The 21098-nt window shown below is 47.8% G+C and overlaps 1 protein-coding gene across 4 annotated transcripts; it reads left to right on the top strand.

The window, feature by feature from the left end:
• Window positions 1–12176: 12176 nt before the first annotated feature.
• NKX2-1 (NK2 homeobox 1) lies at window positions 12177–17900 on the top strand. Of its 4 annotated transcripts, none has more exons than XM_031593831.2 (3): window positions 12177–12229; window positions 16234–16610; window positions 17157–17900. In XM_031593831.2, the coding sequence occupies exons 1-3, from the start codon at window positions 12177–12179 to the stop codon at window positions 17825–17827; spliced, it is 1101 nt and encodes a 366-aa protein (XP_031449691.1). In that variant the 3' UTR covers window positions 17828–17900. The 4 variants fall into 4 exon arrangements, with proteins under 4 accessions (XP_031449691.1, XP_089997461.1, XP_089997460.1 ...); XM_090141335.1 differs by lacking the exon at window positions 12177–12229 and adding an exon at window positions 13460–14156 and having other exon boundaries at window positions 16362–16610; XM_090141334.1 differs by lacking the exon at window positions 12177–12229 and adding an exon at window positions 13460–14156.
• The last annotated feature ends 3198 nt before the right edge of the window (window positions 17901–21098 follow it).

The raw sequence follows: 21098 nt of genomic DNA, 5'->3' as shown, positions 1-21098 counted from the left end.
AATAAGGGTAAGAGAACAGCAAGAAAGTTCACAGATGTGAACTTTTACAGTATACCATGCCAATGAATGTATATCCAGAGTCCACAGTGCTACAGTTAAAAAAAAAAGGGAGATTTAGGTTGGACATCAGGGGGAAATTCTTTACAGAGAGAGTGGTGAGGTACTGGAACAGGCTGCCCAGGGAGGTTGTGGATGCCCCGTCCCTGGAGGTGTTCAAGGCCAGATTGGATGGGGCCCTGGGCAGCCTGGTCTAGCATTAGGTGGAATGGTTGGTGGCCCTGCGTGTGGCAGGGGGGGTTGGAGATTCATGATCCTTGAGGTCCCTTCCAACCCTGGCGATTCTGTGATTCTGTGATTCTGTGAATAACAACATTAGAGAAAAGGTAGTGATGATCCACCTTGAGCAAAGAGAGACAATCAGAAGCTGAGCGATTAGTTCTTCACTCTCAGGACTAACTCTGTAGATCAGCTCTGAGAAAGAGGATTTCAAAACACTGCAGAGTCCCATCAAGAGTCACTCTTCAGAGATGGTGTTGATGTCCAAAAGAAGAGCTAGATTCAACTCAGCTAATTGGAGATGTCAGTATGCAGATTTCAACTTACAGACAGCTATATAAAGTGCTTTTTGTAAGCAATATAGGGAAGCGAGTATTTCTAGGGTGAGTCAACGCCTCCCAGCAGGATAAAACAGGATATCTATAGCATAAGAATGTGACAGACAAATCAAGGCTAAAAGTGATGGAATGACTACATGAGTGAATAAAAGCTGTAGCTCGAATTAGCAAGAAAATAAATGGTTTAACATTGGAAAAATTTGGGGCAGGAGGAGATAGACCCTCAAGGAAAGCAAAAAACACCAAGAATAGACAAAGCATTAGAAAAGCAAAATCGATCCTCCACTGTTGGGTATAAAATGCATAACCTGTAATTGTCACCATGCCCAGTGGTGAGTTGCTGGGCTCTAGTTGCTCCTGTTCTAGCAAGTACACAAATTTCTGCAGAGGCCAAATAAAGGTGAGATGCTGTTCAGCTGACACAAGTAGATGAAGGTACCAGCCTCTGAATGAGGTAAGCTCATTCAGACCTATTCAGGAATCTTGGTCATCTACTCCAATTAAGAAGGAAAAATCTTTCAGACTAGTTGCCCATCTAATCCTGTTATTTTGTGCAATTCACAAATGGATTGTGTCATGAAAACTGGTACTGCTTTTTCCAGCATATTTACTGCTCATTAAAATTATGTATTTGAGCAAGTAGAAGTGGTAGAGTTCAAGTTTGTTTTCCTTTTCTCATGATTCATCTGTAAGTACACAAATAAATTAAGCAGCTATGGGGCCATCAGAGCTACCAGATGCAGTGATGTGAAAGAATTTTAGTCTGGTATAGCAGAGAAGAAAATTGCAAAACTGGGTCATGAGAAGAAATTTTTTTTAAAAATCGAAGTTCCCAGTTGGCAAGAGATTACAAAATGTACAAGGGTAATTTTTAAAAATGAACGTTATCTGACACATCCTATATCGTACCACAAAGCTTTAAACAATTGTGACAGTAGACTTTTCTTAGTTAAAAAAGAGCTTGTCCCTGACTCTTCTCTAAAGTACTCTTGGAGTAACTACTGAAGTTGATGCAATTACATTCCAGTCACATACCCTTCAGAATCCGGCCCTATGACTCTGTTATGCATGTGGATGGAAAGTAAGGAAACCTGTTGTTTTGGTGTGATTTTTGTTTTTTTGTTTTTTTCATTTTGTTTTTGTTTGTTTGTTTGTTTGTTTGTTTCTGAAGAGAAAAAAATGAAGCATGTGATGTGGAAAAGAAAGTAGCAAGAATTAATTTAAATAAATAATTAGCAGAAAGAAACTGGCTGTAGAAGAAAGATGTGAATGTAGACGGTTTAAAAGAATAAAGATTAGGCTTTCCTCAATCATATTATCACTTTGGGAGGGATTTCTGTTACGTAGGTGAATACCGCAGGTGATTTTTTCCTGATATTGGATCAGGAACGCTCAGAGAAAGCCTCAGTTGAACTAAGTCAAGCATCACAGCAGATTTTGACTCAATATTGTGGCTCCACCAACAAGTAAAAAGACCACCGTGCCTTATGTTCCTGCAGCAATTTCAATTTGCCCCACTGTGTATGTCATTGGGCTGCCAACTGAGAGTCAGCTATACTGTCTCCACATCTTTCCATTTGCCTCTCAGGCTGTATGAGATCGGAGCAAGCTGTTTATGACATAGTTTTCCATGCTGTGTGAGTACAGCTGAGTTTCAATAACAGTGAATGGACATAAATAGCAGCTACCTCACCTAGAGGCAGTCCAAAAGCTATACATTGGATGTAGCTATACACACAGGAAGTAGTGGGTACCAGAAAGACCCAGCTTCAGTCTGTTTTGGTACATGGAGTCCTTGTACCACAGCATCTCCCTTTTGCTGCAGAAATGATTAGAGTGAAACATCTATACTTTAAAGATCATTTAGAAACCCTTTGAGCCATTCATGAAGCCACTGAAAAGCTTAAAAAATATGTCCTTCTGAAAAAGCTGTCACCTGTAAATACCCACGCTTGTTCTTTGACTCACCATTTGTAGAAGTTTCTCATTGCAGTGCTACCATGAAATTTTTGATCAATAGCATGCAGCTGGACCTGGAATGAAAACATACTTTGCAAATGCATGACCTTAAAGGTCACACAGTTGCATTCTCTTAGGTTATAACTTGATCTCAGCTCTATGGCACTACACCAAGAGAAGGAACACCAAGCACTTGGGTGACAAGGAATGGAGGCAGCTTAGCAACAGAAAGCAACATAGAAAGAAAGAGGCAAACAGAGAGAAAATAATTTTTTATATTGGTTCAATGAGTTGTATTCAAAGGTTACAAAAGAAGCAAAAATGTTATTACTTGCAATGGTGGCAATTTCCACGTCTCTACTCTCCTTTCCCTGTGTATCCGCGACTCTGTGAGATCAGTAGAAGTTATGTATGCACATAAAGACAGGCAGATTTGAAAGTGAAAGGTTTTACCTAGCATTCCTTTAGATAACAAAGCTAAAGAAAGGCATTGCAATATACAAAGAATAATGCCCATTATAAAAGTTGGTGAAAAACATTTGCAGTGGAAAAAAGGAAGAAGATGCTTATCTCTGCGTCTCCGAAGTTGTTCATTTGAATACAAGAAAGAAAGGAGCTTTGTAGTGCATTGGTAAATTTAGGCTACCAGACATTTTATGATAGTTTGTAGTGTGGCTATGGGTTGTCCCATGCAAAGTATTCACCGCACTCTGTTTGGAAGTGATTGTAAAGAATGCTCTGTTTGCCATATAAAAGGAGAGTATGTGTGTCTTGTATGGTTGTGCTGGATTTTACTTTTCAATAAAAGCATAAAATGCTGAAGACATTCCGTTTCTCTGTCAATTTCTAATAATTTTGGAAGATATTTTTTTTTTAAATAACTTTTTAAAAATATTTTTTAAGACTGAAGGAAAAAAAAAATTAACGTGGAGGAAAAAATGGCTGAAAAGAAGGCACTACCACATTTTGGTGATCATCTCCTCCAACACAAGGACATTGAGCTGTTGGAGTCCAGATGAGGGCTACAAAAAGGAGGACTGGAGCGTCTCACCTGCAGGGACAGGCTGAGAGAGTTGAAGTTTTTCAGCCTTCAGAAGAAGAGGCTCTGTGGGAATCTTATATCAGCCTTCCAGTACCTGAAGGGGGCCTATAGGAAAGCTAGAGAGGAACTTATCATAATATAGCAACAGAAGGAGGAGAAATGAAATGTCTTTAAACTGGACGGGGGTAGATTTAGACCAGATATTAGGAATAAATTATTTACTGTGGGGGTGGTGAGACACTGCCAGAAGTTGCCCAGAGAGACAGTGGATGCCCTCTCCCTGGAGGCATTCAAGATCAGGCTGAATGGGGTTTTGAGTAACCTGCCCCCCTGGCAGGGAGGGTTGGAACTAGATGATCTTAAGCATCTCAGTGTAATGGTTAGCTGAAGGCTTTCTGATATAATGAGATCAGATATCTTGATCAGGCCTTACACTGCTTTAAAATGTACTGCAGTTCAGATCATAATACACGGGCAGATGGTAGTGTCTTAGCTGTTGACCAATAATTGAGTCTGTTTATTTCTCTGCTATGTCTGTTCCCACCTGCGTGTCTTCTAGGGCAAGAATTTAAGCCTTAGTGGGTTTTGGATATGAAACCCCCTAATAGATAAGAATGAAGACCTACTCAAACAGGTAAAGAATGTTGACACTGATTTGCAAAGGGAGGTCAAATGTCTTTCAGTGTCTGTAAAGCACTGAACATTCCTGATGCTGAATAAAACACAGTGGTGACAAAATGGCAGATTTTCTATTGTTCTCTTGTAAACTACATAAACCAGTATCTACTACTCATACAGGAACAAAATATGTTAACTACTCGGTCCGTGCAACAGAGTTCTGCAAACAGTTACACACTGAGATATGAGTTCTTTCCACAGCTTTCTTCTTCTTGGAAGGGAAATCTAGATTATCATTGTTTTTTTTTTTTGGGTTTTTTTTTTTTTCTAGTTTTTTTTTTTTTTTTTTTTTTTTTTCCCATGGGCTTTTATTTACTCAGAACAATTTTAAGAATTTAGAGCAATTGGGTTTTTAATTTCAGCATGATATGACTGTAGGTTGTAATTTCTGTCTCACTGAAAAGTCATACTTCTCCTGAAACAGGACCAAAGCCTTTATAAAAGCATCAGGAGTTCTGATGAAATTTCTTTATTCAGGGAAAAGAAAAAAAAAAAAAAAAGGAAAAAAAAGAAAAAAAAAAGGAAAAAGAAAAAAACCTTGACATTTGACATTTGCTTTACTTCTGTATAGAAACAGAGAAAAAGGAGATATTTTTTCTTTTCAGGAGAGAAAATTCAATTTCTGATAACATCAGATTGTAATCAACAATGCAGCTGAAAGATGGTATCCAGCTATAAGGGATAGAGAACAATGTGGGCAACTCCTTAGACTTTCAGTTAGATTTGTTCAACAGGACAACACGACAATTCAGAAAAAAACCTACATACGTTCTGCTTAAAATGATAAGCTTTAATCTCGCTAGTTCTTATTATAATATAACGTGTACTGATGACACTTTACCCAGGCAAATGTGGATAACTATAGGAAATATAATATGAAAGCACAGAAAGATCAACAAAACTAGAAGAAAGACGATTGCTACTTGAATTCAGCCCAACTCTGGTATTTATTTATAGATTTGACAGAATGAGTAACAATTCTTCTGATTTTCCACTAACAGTCACTGCAGTTCTGACTCCCCTCCTCCAAACTTCTGAATTGCTGATTCCTGTGACATGCTAGCCCTAGTTTCTCTCCAAACTCACTTCCACAACAGTTTATTCAAAGACAGTGATAGTAAAGTACAGGACCATTTATCTCCAGCTTCTCTTGTAAAGCCCTACCATGCCCCTCAAGTGGAATGAAGAGCCAATACAAGGCTACCAAGCAATGCTAACTTTAAAGGAATAACCACTCTTGTAAGCTAAAGTGCAGCAAGGTGCTGAAGTGCCCCCACATGTTAGGATTTCATAATCAGAAAAAAAGCCATTTTAGTGCTCAAATGATGATAAACTTTCAAATAGCACTTTGCTGAGGGAAGAATGGGACACTTGGTTTGTCATTCCCTCTCCTTCAGTTGCCAAAATAACATAACTGGAGCTGTGTATGCTGAATCATGTTTGATTCAACAAGAATTACATCTACTGAGCTGACTGCATCCTTGTAGTACAGAGTTCATACTTTCACTCATCTACAGATCATGATTTGTGTTAAACAGGAGAAAATATTCTTTACTTGTTCACTGTACTCCATGTAGATGCATCTGGGGGTGTACTCTGCTGTTCAAATGGGAATGTATGGATGTGCATTATATGTTCTGCATTGTGATTTCTTCCTGCTATTAAAACCATTTTTATGTAAACAGCATTGAATGATGATTAAGAAAATTATCCACTACAACATTCTGCTGGTTTAAAAAAAGAGGTAGGAGCCACTGCGTCATTAGGAAAAGGAGAAATATCTGAAAGCAGCTCATTTTTTATTTGTATAGAACAGGAATCTGAATCTTATTTTCTAAGAAGCGAGAAAACAAAACATGTAAGAATTTAGACCTCTGACCACCTCTGAAAGGGAAAGCTAATGGAAACTGCACCTCATGGGGGACATTACTGCATATCATCACCTGACAGTGACCTTGAGGGAAATGAAGCTGAAGAGAAATGGAACTGGATGCAAGGGAGGTGGAACTGTTCTCATATCTAAATCTGCATCAGAATAGTCAAATTGGATATAAAGAACAGCTGAATGAATAAATACTAAGTGAACAAATATTTTCAAGCTTTGCAAAGGAATGGCATGCAGCCTGAGAGAAAGGCAAAGTCCTGCATTTTTTGCCATGTTGTACAAATGCAGGACACATAGTGACTCATTCAGAAAAGGAAAATTTATAGAACCCCATCAATTCAAGGGGTGTGCCTTCAGAAAACCATTATGCCTTGCAAGGAAGAGACTGTGGAGAGCTGAGCGTTCATTGAAAAGTTCTTATAGAATTTCATGGAGATGCCTATTTAAAACACAATTAAAATATTTTTTTCTTATTTCTGAAGTGGTTGGTTAAGGTAATTCACAAAGTTCCTAAGTGTGAAGACCCTACAGCCTGCATAGTATTACCAGTATTTGAACAACTATGTGTTATGTAGAAAGGTGCTCAGCTGTGAGTCTCATTCCCAAGCACAGGCAGTTTCCCACTGCTGCTCCAGCACCAAAGCATGTTCTCAGAAGTATGCTGCCAGTGCTGGTGAGCTGCTGAAAGCCTGACAGCAGTAAGGAAAAAAAGTCTGAGGGGCTGGGAGAAAGAGAAGGAAGCCTATGGTTGGCATCCTAATGATGGAAGGAGTGAGGAAAGACCGGTGCAAAGTCAGTCATGGCAGCCACTGTTGAAATCCTCAGCCTTGGCACAGTTGACACCATTGACATCAGCTGCTACCCACCAGTGGCTATGGCTGGTTGCTGAAGCAAGCAGTATCCGAAGCAAGATCTATTTGGAAACCCCTGCTTCATGCAATATGCATTTCCATTTGAGTTTTCCAGCCTGCACACAGGAAAAAGATTTTTTACTTGAATAAGAGCCAAAATGCAACAATGAAAAGCAAGTACTCTGTGATACGTTTTACAATACAAGCTTTAAGGTCTGTAAGTACCAGAGACCTGATGAATTTAAACACAACACTTATTTCTCATCCCAGGCAAGCGCTGGCCACAGGTGGAAAAGTGGTAGGGCATACTTCTGGCTGCAGATGATGACTGTGCACACACTTCTGAGCACAGCCCTGTTTGCAGTCCCAAAGCAGCAGCTTTGCCTCCTACATCACCTCAAAAAGGGCATGAAATCCTTCCTCCTCTCAGCCTAAGCCCATTGAAAATCTGAGGGTGTGCTGAGATCCTACAGAGAAGATAGAATGGGAGTGTCACATTTATTCACCTGCAGAGTTGTCTCTCACAATGGGACACAAGTGTGATCCTCTCCCTGACTTCTGGTGACCCATCCCTGTGAAGCTGTAGCAGGCACCCTTGGAGTGGCAGAGCCAGCACAGAAAATATGTATGTTGATAGCAAAATGGCTCTTCTCCCTGTTCCAGTGTTAAGTGCCCACTGAATGAGTTTGACTCCACAATCTCAAGGACAGCCAGCTCAGGTTGCTTCCTCCAATACTAATACGTAAACAAGTTACTCACTTGTTTTTTTTTTTTTTTCCCTTGTTTTTTTCTTCTTTCTGTTAATGTTATTCAAAGACAGCAAAATGCTGTAGACTATTCATTCCGGTTCCAGTTGTAGAAACAGAACATATGTAATTACCCATGTGGGTAGCAGTCCATCTCATATCCTTACTTATGCCACTGAAGGATATTATCTCATTATATCAGCTTAGCAGCCTTCTTTCCCTGGAATTTGAAATAAGCAAAGCTCATAAAGGAATGATGAAAAAACTAATTATATAAGACATTATTTTAAAAACTGCACAGTAGTCAAAATCCATTAATGGACTATTTTACATCATTAAACTACTTCCAAGAAAGTATCTAGGCTTTTTCAGCACAAACATTTCTACATTGAAAATGTAACTTGAACTCTATGGTTAGCTATTTTTTGAGTAAGTATAATATGTGCTTTCATTTACAATAGAGCAAAGATTAGTGAAATTTTTAACTTCATTATGTCTATCATCCAAAGTAATTTAGAAGATAGTCCTACTACACAGAGACTCTTCTGCACTAGAATGCTAATAATGACTCGCATCTCGGGAAACAGAAAATAAAGCTACTAGCAAGGACTTCTTTTAACACATGTTTTGGGATTTTTATATGAATAGAAAGTACGCTTCTAATTCAAAGGTGAAATATTTCTGGACTTTTAGAAAGTTCTTGGGTGAATTTTTTAGGTCACAATACAAATAGACTTTGCTTTGGTCTGTAACACATGGTTCTTCAACCCAGCTGAACCTCAAGCTTAACTCCATTCCTTCCTTCCTGTTTACTGATTCCAGAAAGAAAGCTCCTGCAAGGGTGTTATTTGAAACATCTTCATCAGAACTCAGTTGTGAGTGGAACCCTGCTGCCAACCTCACTATGGGATGTAGAGTCCAACTCTGTGGACTATCAATATGGGAAGTGAGGTTGTTACCAGGAGCAACAAAGGGGGGGTGGTTCTGGAGGGATTTAATCAAACACAGCCTTCTTTGAAAGGTGCAGTACTGTAGGGTAGACCAGGACTGCTGATGGGGTCTGACCTAAACTGATCTTGCCACCAGAATGTTCTGTCTGACCCCAGTGTCTCAGAAGTGAGGAGAGCTGTTGTTAAGTCCTGTAGGACAGGTCTCATAGGCTGAGCAGAGCTTTCCTGCCATGCAATATATCTCACTGTACAAAGAAGGTCTGAGATCCTGCTTACAGCAGGAAACTCTTTCAAAGGTTGTACCCAGGAACAGAACTAGCTTAAGCTAGCAGCTGAACTGAACTCTTTCTTGGCAAGAGGAATGCACCTATTACATCAGTGCTCTGGGCCATATATGTGTCAGTAGCTGGTTAACAAAACTCAGGCCTGGAAGTGATGCTTCAGCATGTATAGCTTCATTACTATATTTGGTAGCAGGACCAATAAAGTTCATCGACAGGTTTCACTACAAATGGCTTCCTTTATGCTGAAGCTTTTTAGACCAGTTCTTAACTAGACCTAACAGTTGTATTAGGCAGACTGAAGGCGTGATCTTCCCAGGAAACTCTGATTCCCATGAATTGAAAAGGAAACTTCTGAAACATTCCTAGAATTGCCCTTGGGCTTCTGAAATGACCATCTTTCTCTAGCAAGCCTCCTGTAACTTCTGTTCCAGAAATAAAATAAAAAAATCAAGGCAGGCTAAGTTGTAGTTTATTTAAGACTCAAGTATAACGTTGATTTTAAGGTTGATGTGAGAAATAAATCCAGCTGCCTTTTACAGCAAGCAGTTTGGTCAGTTTGGCCTTAGCAGACCTCAGCTCACTGACCCATCACAGCTCTCCCTCTTAGCTCCTAAGCCCCAGTGGCACAGCAGATTCACTTTCTGCACTCAAGCAGGGGCAAGCAGGCTGTATCGACTTGGAGAAATCGGGCTGTCCCCATAGGGAGGGAGAGGAGTTCAGCTCATAGACCACAGGCTCAAGTGTATGAAACAGATGGGGAAGAGGAATTCACAACAGGAAGTTTCAGAGTGAGTATCTTCTGTATATGCAGAATCAGGAGCTGGACTTGGAGATCCTTATGGGACCCTTCCAATTTGAGATACTCTATGATTCTATGAATTGGTGGGGGCACAATTTGGAACTGTTTGTGCTACTCAAAGGGAACACTTGGAGCAGGTGCAAAGAATCCAACAGCTCCTCTTGTCCCAGACTGATTGCAGATGGATACTTTCTGGGAGAAGGAGAAGAACCCTGCTCAGACACACTGTTACCTCTGTGAGTGGCTTTTGGAGAGGAGCTGCAACAGCACTGGAAGAAGCAAACCCTTTCCTCTAGACCTTGAACAACACATAGCGACTAAGGCCCAATATTCATGTAATGACAGCAGTCTCCCGTGAGGACGAAAGAGCAAAACCCCATTCCGTTTCTCTCTTTCCTTTGTTTCGGTCCGTTATCTCTTTGGGATATTTCACCAACAGAAGTCGACAGGGGCTTGTGAGTGGAGCCCCTCCGGTCCCGACCAGGACTGCGCTTCCCGCTGTGGCCATCGGGGGCTGCTGCGGGTCGACTCCGTCCGGCGGCCCGCGGGCTCCGGTCCGGCCCTGCGCTCCCTGACACGGCTGGAAACCTCCTAGCGGAGGTGGAGCCCCAGCAACGGGGACGCAGCTAAATAAATAAATAAATAAATAAATAAATAAATAAATAAATAAATATTTTTAAAAACCAAGGACATAGCGAGCCAGCTGGCACCTTCCTTCCGAATTAAAGCATCCCGGAGACCTCAGAGCAAGGCACAGACTGGAGATCAGGGTAGGATTTGGGGGGCAATGCCTCGGCTTCTAGGAGCCAGTGAAAGCCAGGGAGCGTCTGGTGAATGCGCCCGAAGGCGCTGTGCCTGCGCAGGGAGGGCCGGAGATGCGCAGGGTGGCCCTGCCCGATACCTTGCGGCTATGGGGACGGGCCGGGGCTGCTCGCAACCCTCCGTAACTTGCCCTCGAGTTTTGCTGTGAAAACAAAAGCAAAAGCAAACAATTCCCTTCCCCCAGCCCGAAAATAAAGCTCGGGCACCACCCGGGCTGGTCGAAAGGACTCCATTGTCGTTTTTAAATGAGATATCTTTGCAACTGCTCGCCCCTCCCCGAGCCAGCGGGGAGCCGCCCGTATCCCTGGAAGCGAGAGGTAGCGGGGAACAAAAGGCGGACTCCGAAGTGACACTGGAAATAAAAGGGAGCTTTGGTTACCCCCAGGGAAAGGTCGAGGGGGAAAGGTCGCCTTCCCGCCAGCGCACGTACTCCCGGCGGGCGCGGGGCGGCGGTCCCGGTCCAGAAGCAGCCTCGGGAGTGCGGGTGAGCGCGGAGCCGCCCCCCGGAGTGGCAGCACGGGTACAAGGGCAGTGTCCAAATCAAACCCGAGGGCAGAGGGGGGCCGCGCCACCTCTCCACTCTCCCGTCAGCCGGGGAGCCCCTTCCCCCGTGGAGCTTCGATTCATCCCTCGGAGTTCTGTTCCCCCCGAGCCCCGGGTATGGCGACCGCTCGGCACCCACCGGCGCCGGGCCGGGGAGCCGCCGTCGTCTCAGAGAGGGCAGGGCGCGGGCTGGCAGGTGGCCCACCTTCAGATCGGTTTCCTCTTGGCAATATGTGCAGGCGACAGAGCTGGGGATCAGCAATGTGAGCACAAATATGTGCTCGTGCACAGCCACTCCCGAAGGTATGCACCCCACCGTGTATGTGTGCGTATCTGGGTATATAGACACAAACACATAACTCCTGCACTATCTGAAGTAATATACTGATAGCTGTATCTCAAAACCGATAAATAGATCAATCCTGGCAGGATTCTGTTTGTAGGTATGTGCTGATACTAAGTATTGTCGTGTGTGAACCATGCTTATATTTTTAACTATATAGCATATAACTTTATGCAAATTGTCTCAGCCACCTCCAGTGCAGCCACATTCTGACACGGCACCAAAGATGCTTTGGGGCCACAATGCACACCTGTACTGACAGCACTGTGGCAATCTACAGACGTGGTGGGAATCGCATGCAGGGTGACAATGAGGCCACTGCACTAATTGCTGATTATAACGGTGCCGGGGCAGGTGCCAAAACACATCCCAGCACGATGCTGCCGGCGGCCCTCCGTGCCCGCAGCCACCACCCGGGGCAGCGCAGAGGCGCCGGGCCTAGGCGTGCCACTGGGTCCGGACACGGGGGCCCCCGCCCGCCCCAGCGGCCTCGGAGCCCGGCCCTGGCACCTCACTGCTGGCCCCTCCCTGGCCCTCTCGGCCGGGAACGGCCCGGCAGAGGAAAAGCCGGGGGTCGGAGCATCGGGTCAGAAGAGTTCGGGCGCCAGCCGGGAAGTGGTTCAGGAGGGCAAAGCCTCGCGAGTGGGTCCCGCATGCGAAATGCTCCACGCCCTGAGCAGCTGGAGGAACAACTGGGCGTGCGCTGCAGAGGGGTGAGAATTTCCCTTTGGGGCTTTGCTTGGTTTGCTTGCTTAGATCCATACCCCAGGGCGAGAGATTGTGACCGGTCCACCGAGGCATTCCTCAGCTTCACAAAATGACCGGGGAAGGGTGGCTGTTCCCCGAAGGGGATTTGTCTCTCTGAGCCCCACCAACACGAGCGCTCGGCAGGACCGTGCTTCATGCTCAGGGATGTGCCCGCGGTCACAGCCACACGGGGCCGCCCCGCGCGGCCGCTGCGGGAATGGCCCCTCCGTTTCCTCCCCGGGCTTCGGGCGCGGTGTGCCGGGCACGCTCTTCCTTTGGAGGGTGCGCCGACACGCATACGGCACCGGAGCTGAAGTCCTTCTGAGGGTCGGCCAAGAGGGAAGTACCGCAGCCAGCTCTCCCGGTGCCGCGGGGCATCTCTCCCCTTTGCAGGCTCGGGGCTTCGGGAAGGGAATTTGAATCTCTGCGCGCATGTTATGCTTCTGCTAATAACCAGAGCAGAAGGAAGAGTTTACCCCAATTCTCACGTCACCCGTTCTAAGTTGGACTACCTGGCTGAGAACACGGAGAGGGTTCGTTTCTTTCTGTTACAAAGTTGCATTTGAGGAGTGCAACACGAATCGCTCGGCCCCTGCCCCTCTCCCCCCGGAGCCCGCAGCCAACCTGGCTCGGGGCCGGGCCCGGGATGGATGGCTCCCTGCTCTGCGGGAGCCACGGGATCTGGAGGGGCTTAGAGGGGAGGGGAAAGAGTTTGGGACAAGGGCCTCGGGTGGGAGCCGAGCAGCCTTCTGTGCCCCCCGCAGTGGGTGGCGGATCCTCCAGCAGCCGCTCGCGGTGCTGCCTGGCCGAGCACGTTGGGTTCCTTTCGGGGAAGCACAGCGGCTCTCATAAAAAAGACATTGTTGGCTTTGGAGAGCCCTGCGCGCTCTTTCAAAAGGCGCTCCTTGAGTTCCCAGCCCCCGCAATCCAGTTGATGAGGAAACGCGCTGCGGTGTTGGTGGCACCATTTCCATTGGGATTGGCACCGTTTGATTGACAAAGTCTCACATTCTTCCACCTCTCGAGTGTTATCAAACGGATTGTGTGGGGTCAGAAGCTATTGAAGGGACGTCCGTGTAGCCGCGTTCTGCAAACACGGGGTGAAGACCATGCCTTTCTCATGAAAATGCTTCCACCAGGCAAAACGCGGCTCATCTTCCCTGCTCTCCTCCTTAGCATTTCCTCTTAACTCGAGCTTGTCCCTAAACGACAGCATCAGGTAAACGAACATAGCTCCAGAGGCAGCCCAAGCAGGGCCCTGCCGGGCGCTGCCCCCCCGTTCTCCCCCTGGGAGGGGAGCGCGGACACAGCTCCGGCAGTGGGGGCCGAGAGGAGAGGGGTGGGCTCCGAAAGGGCGGCAGAGAGAAGCAGCCGCGGCTCGACTGGCCCTGCAGAGCTACTTGGGGAGGTAAGGTGGATCAGGGGCTGCCCTGCTCCATCTCACTGGATCGATCCGGAAGGACTCAAAAGTGCAGGTGGGATCTTGCGGGGTGCAGATCCTCAGTATTCAGACAGCGCTCAGCCCACTAAGAGATCTCCACCCAGCTGCTCTCGCTCTAATTCCCCTCTGCCAGCCCCCGCGCAGGGTCAGGGCCGGATTCGTTCGGCTCCATCTCACCAAACAGCGTTTCGGGGGCTGCCCGAGCACACCCCATCGAAGCGGCGGTGCCGGGGACAGTGCACTACGGACAGTCCCCAGCCCGGCCCCGGCTCCGCGGGCTGCAGGGCACTACCGTCCTTCTTCCCGGGATTGTTGTGACGGTGGATCCTTCGGTATTATTTGTTCCTCTATCCACACCCTCCTGTTCTTTAAGGCCAATAAAGCAGGCACGGAGGTGATGGGCGAGGAATCCGAGGGAAACAGAAGCAAACAAACAAGCAAAACCCCACAAGGTGAGGTCTAATATCTCTCTCTTTAGGAGCAAACTCGAAGATCTTACTGAAAATCGCGCGCAGAAAGGGGGATAGTACGGGGGGGAGGAGGGGGAGGGGGGGAAGAGCGGGAGTGGGAGGTAGGGGGAAATTAATGTCCCAGGGATCTGGAAGGAAGTGATTCAAAGGTCCGGAGAGGAAAAAGGCCAAATTCAGAGCAACCGCCCCCCAGCCTGAAACGATCCTTGTGCCCGCGGGACATGGCGGACCCCCAGAAGCCCACCTTGGGGCTGAGGGGAGCCAAGCGGGGCCAGAAGGGCCGGGGGCCTAATGGAAGGAGAGTCCCCCGGTGAATGTGTGTGGAAAAGCTCACCTCTCGCGGAGCTCTAAAGTGTAATCAAGGCTGAGGCTTACACTTGAAGGATGTTAACTCTCATACAGGAACCTACTTTCTCCTAAACGGTTTCTTGCCTACTGAATGAGAGCCTCCCAATTGAGGCAAAATGATCCTTATGCGCTAATATCGAGCGCAGTCACAAAGCGACCGGCTATTTACGCTGCCACTTTAGACAAAGATATTTAGTTATTCCCGGGTAGCAAGTGCACTTTTGCATTTTTAAGCACGAACCAGCCGAGCACCAATATATTTACAAGTGCAATTACTAAATAGTTACTTGACACTTCAAAGTCACTGGGTTAACTGTACCTTCTCTGTAATTTCCTTAATATTCAGGTAATCGCTTTATTAAGCGGGTTTCCCAGGGCTATGAGCCGGGGTGCAAATTGCCCAGCGGAGTTTTCCTCCCTTCCTCCCGGAGCGCCCCGCGGTACGCGCGTGGGGACCCGGAGCTGTGACGGGCTGCTCGCCGCGTGTGTGTGCACGGAGCTGGGAGTGGGTTCTCTTTTGTTCTTACGCCGGATCCCACAACTGATCCGAAAATGGCAGAAATTGATGTTCTAAGTGGCAGGTGTTCGTTAGCAAGGTGGTGCAGTAGATGACCCGAGAGGTCTTCTTCATGCAGCTCCCGCGCTGTATAAATAACCTTAGAGAGCAGCTTCGGGTCCAGAGGGACCTCGGGAGCCTGGAGCAGCCTTTGCCTTTGGGAACAGGGAGAGACGTCTTGCTCTAAGCTGTTTCAGTAGTGTGTCGCTCGGAGCAATTTAACTGCTGCTCGTTTTTATAAACTTGCATCTTCCACCTCTCTCTGAGGTTTAAAAAAAAAAAAAAAAAAAAAAAAAAAAAAAAAAGAAGACGAGAAAGCCTTAGGTAAATTGAACTTGTGGGTTCAGGGAGAGAAACGATCCTCGCACAAGGGGTCTCACTCCGAGGGTTTTAGAGGGTACGAAAGGTTCCTGGGATACCAGGTGCCAAAGGTGCCCGGGCAGCGGGAGGTGTGCGGATCGCTGGCTGCGGGACCCTCCCCGGCAGATCTGGAGGGCAGAGGAGGGTTGCTCCATGTGCCCAGTGGCAGCAGTCCCGTGCCCGCAGCTCTCCCAAAGGCCGCCTGCCAGCCTGCCAGCCCACCCGCAGCTGATCTGAAATCCCTCTACATGGGCAAACGGGGGCTTTTGGCATTGCTCTCCACTACCCGTCCACAATATTGTAACCCCCGAGAAAAATAAAATGATTTCTTCTCACGGGGTGTCTCTCTATTTCCATCTCCCTGCCGCTCTCTCTCTCTCTCCTTCTCTCTCTCTCTCTCTCTCTTTTTTTTTAAGACATAAAAAAAATCCTGACAAGTAAAACTTAAAGGTGTTTACCTTGTCATCAGCATGTAAGCTAATTATCTTGGGCAAGATGTAGGCTTCTATTGTCTTGTTGCTTTAGTGCCTATGCCCCGCCTCTGGTGGCAGCCTAAAACCTGGCGTCTGGCTAAAACAAACGAAAGGCAGCCCTGAGCCTCCACTCAATCCAATTAAGGCGGACTTCGTCCACTCGGTTACGTGTACATCCAACAAGATCGGCGTTAAGGCAACACCAGAATATTTGGCTAAAAAAAAAAAAAAAAAAAAAAAAAAAAAAAAAAAAAGATTTGCCTCCCCTTCCTTTTTTTTTTTTTTTTTTTTTTTTTTTTTTTTTTTTTTTTTTTTTCCCCAGCCGCCGAATCATGTCGATGAGCCCAAAGCATACGACTCCTTTCTCAGTGTCTGACATCTTGAGTCCTTTGGAGGAAAGCTACAAGAAAGTGGGCATGGAGGGCAGTAACTTGGGGGCTCCCTTGTCAGCCTACAGACAGTCTCAGGTTTCGCAGCCGGCCATGCAGCAACACCCCATGGGCCACAACGGAACGGTGACTGCCGCCTACCATATGACAGCGGCAGGGGTCCCCCAGCTCTCCCACGCTACGATGGGGGGCTACTGCAATGGGAACCTGGGCAACATGAGCGAGCTCCCGCCTTACCAGGACACCATGCGGAACAGCGCTTCAGCGACAGGATGGTACGGCACCAACCCGGACCCCCGCTTCTCCTCAAGTAAGTGAGCCCGGGGCCGGCTGTCCGCTGGGGGGTGGCTGCGTCCCTCTCTGCCCCTCTGCCCCGCGGACGTCGGGGGCAAAAGTCGGTGCGGACCCCGCTCGTCCCCCTCCGCTCCGTCCATTCTTCTACCGGAGGATCGGGCCCCGTACCCCCTCGCCGGGCGATTCGCGGCTGCTCCCGGGGCGGCAGGAGGGAGGGGGGGAGCCGGCAGCAGAGCATCGGCGTGGATGCCCCGGGGGACCCGGCACTGCCCGGCCCCCGGCGCTCCGCCCGACCGGGCAGTACGAAGGGAAGCGGAGGCGCTGGAGCCGCGGAGGAGCGAGGGGAACGGGAGAGCCCGGCTCGGCGGAGCCCCGGCCGCGGGAGCCGACAGCCGCAGGGACCGTGCGGCGGCACACGGGCGGCGCGAAGGGCGAGCGGGGCCGGGCCGAGAGTGAGGGGGTCCCGCGGGCGGCGGGGGAACGCGAGAGGCGGCGGCGGCGGGAGCGGGGGCAGCGCGGGGCCGAAACGAGCCGCTGACAGCGCGCCCCTTCTGCCTTGCAGTCTCCCGCTTCATGGCGCCGTCCTCGGGCATGAACATGGGAGGCATGGGCGGCCTGAGCTCCCTGGGGGACGTGAGCAAGAGCATGGCCCCGCTGCAGAGCACGCCGCGAAGGAAACGGAGGGTCCTGTTTTCCCAGGCCCAGGTTTACGAGCTGGAGAGACGTTTCAAGCAGCAGAAATACCTCTCCGCCCCCGAGAGGGAACATTTAGCCAGCATGATCCACCTCACCCCGACTCAGGTCAAAATCTGGTTCCAGAACCACCGCTACAAGATGAAGCGGCAGGCCAAAGACAAGGCTGCGCAGCAGCAGATGCAACAGGAGAACGGCTCCTGCCAGCAGCAGCAGTCCCCCAGGAGGGTGGCGGTGCCGGTGCTGGTGAAGGATGGCAAACCCTGCCAGGCGGGCTCCAACACCCCCACCGCAGCCATCCAGAGCCACCCGCAGCAGGCGGCCACGACCATCACGGTGGCCACCAATGGCAACAGCCTCGGACAGCATCAGAGCCATCAGACAAACAGTGCGGGGCAGTCTCCCGACATGGGACAGCACTCGGCCAGCCCTTCCTCCCTGCAGAGCCAAGTCTCCAGTTTGTCTCACCTGAACTCTTCCACTTCTGACTATGGCACTGCCATGTCCTGCTCCACCTTACTATACGGTAGGACCTGGTGAAAGGATTAGAGAAAGCGAAACTAAACACAACAAAACAAAAAAAAAGAGAGAGAAAAAGAAAAAAAAAAACAGATTTTCCCAGTCACACAGATCTGTGTCCTGTCCAAAGTACTGGGTGCTTTCCTTTTCTCTTTTATTATTTTTTCTTTCTTTCTTTCTTTCTTTTTTTTTTTCCCTTAAAGCTTTTTTTTCTTTTTTTTTTTTTTTCTTTTTTTTTTCTTTCTTTCTTTCTTTTTTTCTTTTTCGTTTTACTGACTGGTTCTCTGAGGACTCCTAAGAGAGAGAGGAAGAGAGTGACTTCTTGTTCCGTTTGCTGTTACTGTGACGGTTTTGGGTCTTTCTTTTTTCCCGTTTCCCCTCAACTTGCTGTGTGGGGTGTTAAACCAATTCTGACCAATAACCACGGAGCAGTCTGCAGACAGGGGCCCGTCGGTAGGCATGGCCCGAAGGCTCGGATTGCAGATGGACCCTTTGCCAGCGTCTAGGACTTGCATGTAAATATAGAGATTGGGGAGGATGGGGTTGGGGTTTTTCCCAAAAACGCGGTCGCGGCACGCAGCCACAGAGCAACCTCCCCCACTCCCCGGCTCCGCTCCCGGCCCCGTCCCAGCGATGGAGCCGGGGGGCCACACGAGGCTTTGGCTTTTCTTTTACGTTTGATGTGAACCTGTAGCTGTATAATGCTGTCAAAAGTTGGACTAAACCCATAGTTTTTAGCATCCTGTATATTTTGTTGTAAAAAGAAAGAAAAAAAAATACAATCAACCAAACCAACCCCACCCCTCTTTTTTATGGACACTGATCGTCCCCTCGTAAACTCTCCGGCAGTTTGTTCTTTGCGCACGCCGCCTTTTCCTGTTGTAACTTATGTAGATATTTGGCTTAAATATAGTTCCTAAGAAGCTTCTAATAAATTATACGCATTGCGAATATATTTTTTTTTTTTAAACTTCCTCTCGGCTTCCTCCTGACCCTCCTTTCCCCCATCTCTATTTTTGCGTTGGATGGAAACCGGACCGGGACGCTGCGGGCTCCGGGACGCCCCCGCTCGGGGGAACCGCGCCGGGAGGCGGCGGAGCGCGGGGCCGAGCGCCGAGAGAACGCGCGGAGGGAGAGTGCGGAGCTCCCGGGCCGCAGGGAATGGGGTCGGGCCCGAACTCATTGCCGCTACCGGGGGCGGAAGGACCTCGGGCCTTTTTGCCGGAGAAAGAGAAGTGCTCCGGGAGGAGAGAGCCAAATGCCAAAGGCGCGGAGGAGAAAGAAGGGAGAAGTCTGATACCACTAGAAACAAACTAACGACGAACGTGCTGGCAGTGTAGGACGCGCGGCCGTTTTAAAGAGCGTCCAGTTTAAATACCCTGTTTAAAAAAAAAAGAAAAAGAAAGAAAGAAAGAAAGAAAAAGAGAAAGAAAAAAAAAAAAGAAAGAAGAAAGAAGAAAGAACAGAACAATCTCTACCAGGTTTTCCCATGTACTTGTATTTTAAGGGAAGTACAGTCACCTTATTTATAATCCAAATAAAAAGATAGTTTATTGTGTACGAACTGTAGTTTGGATTAACTTTCTTTGAAGGGCTGGACTGAATTTCCCACCCGCACACACCTCCCAGGCAGCTCCCGCAAGCGCCAACCCCAGTCTCCGGGCGGGGGTTTAGGGGCAGGCTGGGGCTCAGCGTAGAGCAGGTTGGGCTTTCGGCTTTTTTTTCCTTTTTTTTTTTCACTCTTCCCCCCCCCCCCCCTTCTTTCTCTGTTTACTTTTTTTTTTTTTCCTTTTCTTTTTATTTCTCTCTCTCTCTCTCTCTCTCTCTCTTTTTTTTTTTTTTTAATTCCCCTTTGTTTTCGTCTTTATTTTCGTAGCGCTTTGGGAATTGAGTAAAGAAGCAGATGCAGAAGGCGTGGGTGTGGGTGTGTGTGCGCCCGGCCGGGAAACCGAGGTGCCTTCAGTTGTAAGATAAATCTGATGGGTAATGCGATCAATTAGGTATTAACTCTGTTGTAAATATATAGAGCATATCCTGTGAAGCATATTGGACATATTGTCTCATATTGGACAATCCTGAACTTCATGTCTCGGGTCCCAAATATCCCCTTTGTGAGTGTAACAAAAGAGCCCCCCATCCCGAAGGCTCTCTCAGTATGTTACCTTTGCATTTGCTGCTCGGTTTCGGTTTTTTTTTTTCCCCGTTTTTTTTTTTTTTTTTTTCCCCCCAGACCCCCCGGTTAAACCACGGAAGCTACTCGCAGTCATTGAAAGCTTTCTGCATTACAGAGGTATTATGAAACGCTCATATTTTTGAGGAGAAAGCAAGCAGATTGCCGGAATGAAAACAAACCAACCTCCAGCTTAAGTAGCGGCTTTCGAAAGCCCTTTATTGATATAAGATAACCGGCGTTACTCGGACACCAAGTGCCGGTTTGGATGGAGAATAAGGGAAATAGACAGAATGAATAAAAAGATTATCGGATTCTTTCTGCCCCCCTCGTCCCCCGTCGTCGTCCCCATCCCCCCCTCCCATCCCCCCCCTCCCCCCCCCCCCGCCACCCCACTACTTATTTCTAACTAGAGAACATCACGTGTGTTAGCAGGAATTTCGAGACCTTTCATTCTTTATATTACGTCCCGCTTTGCACAGGGGCAGTCTGAACTAACCCAAAGAATATTCCTTTTTCTTTCTTTTTTTTCCCCCTTTCTCTACCGAGCCCACGTTCCTTTCGGACACACGCGTTAAACTCAGCCCCTCGCTGCCCGTAGTTCTGCTCAAAGGGAAAGGTGCTGGGGATCCCCGGAGGTGCCACGGCGCTGCGAGGGGAGCGGGACGGGGGGCACTCGGCTGATTCTTCAATCGGGGCTTGGTTGGACTAGATGATCCTGGTGGTCTTTTCCAACCTAAACGATGCCGTGATTCTGACGGAGATAGCGCACAAGGCCGAGGTGGACACCGCTGTGCTGAAGTCGACATTTCTCCTTCGGATGTAATGAATATGTGCATCCTTTCAGACGTTCACAGCTGAGGAGCATTGAAAGGCCTTAAAAGAGCCGAGAAATACCTCCTTCCGTCCCTGGAAAAAACTGCTGGGGCTGGCATGTGCGGCAGACACCCAGCCCGTGACTTCTCATTACAGATCTCCGGGGAAATAAATGAATTTTATTGTGTCTCGGCAACCTCATAAACACATATTTGGTGGTGGGTGTAATTACTGTAATGGATTATTATGTACACTGACTTATCTTTCTTAAACTAGATTTAGTTTCGATTAAATAAACTCGTTTCC

Source organism: Phasianus colchicus, chromosome 5 (assembly GCF_987193195.1).
Source record: "Phasianus colchicus chromosome 5, bPhaCol1.hap1.1, whole genome shotgun sequence".
In the NCBI taxonomy this organism is placed as follows: domain Eukaryota; kingdom Metazoa; phylum Chordata; class Aves; order Galliformes; family Phasianidae; genus Phasianus; species Phasianus colchicus.
This window is presented reverse-complemented; position numbering and strand designations above follow the sequence as displayed.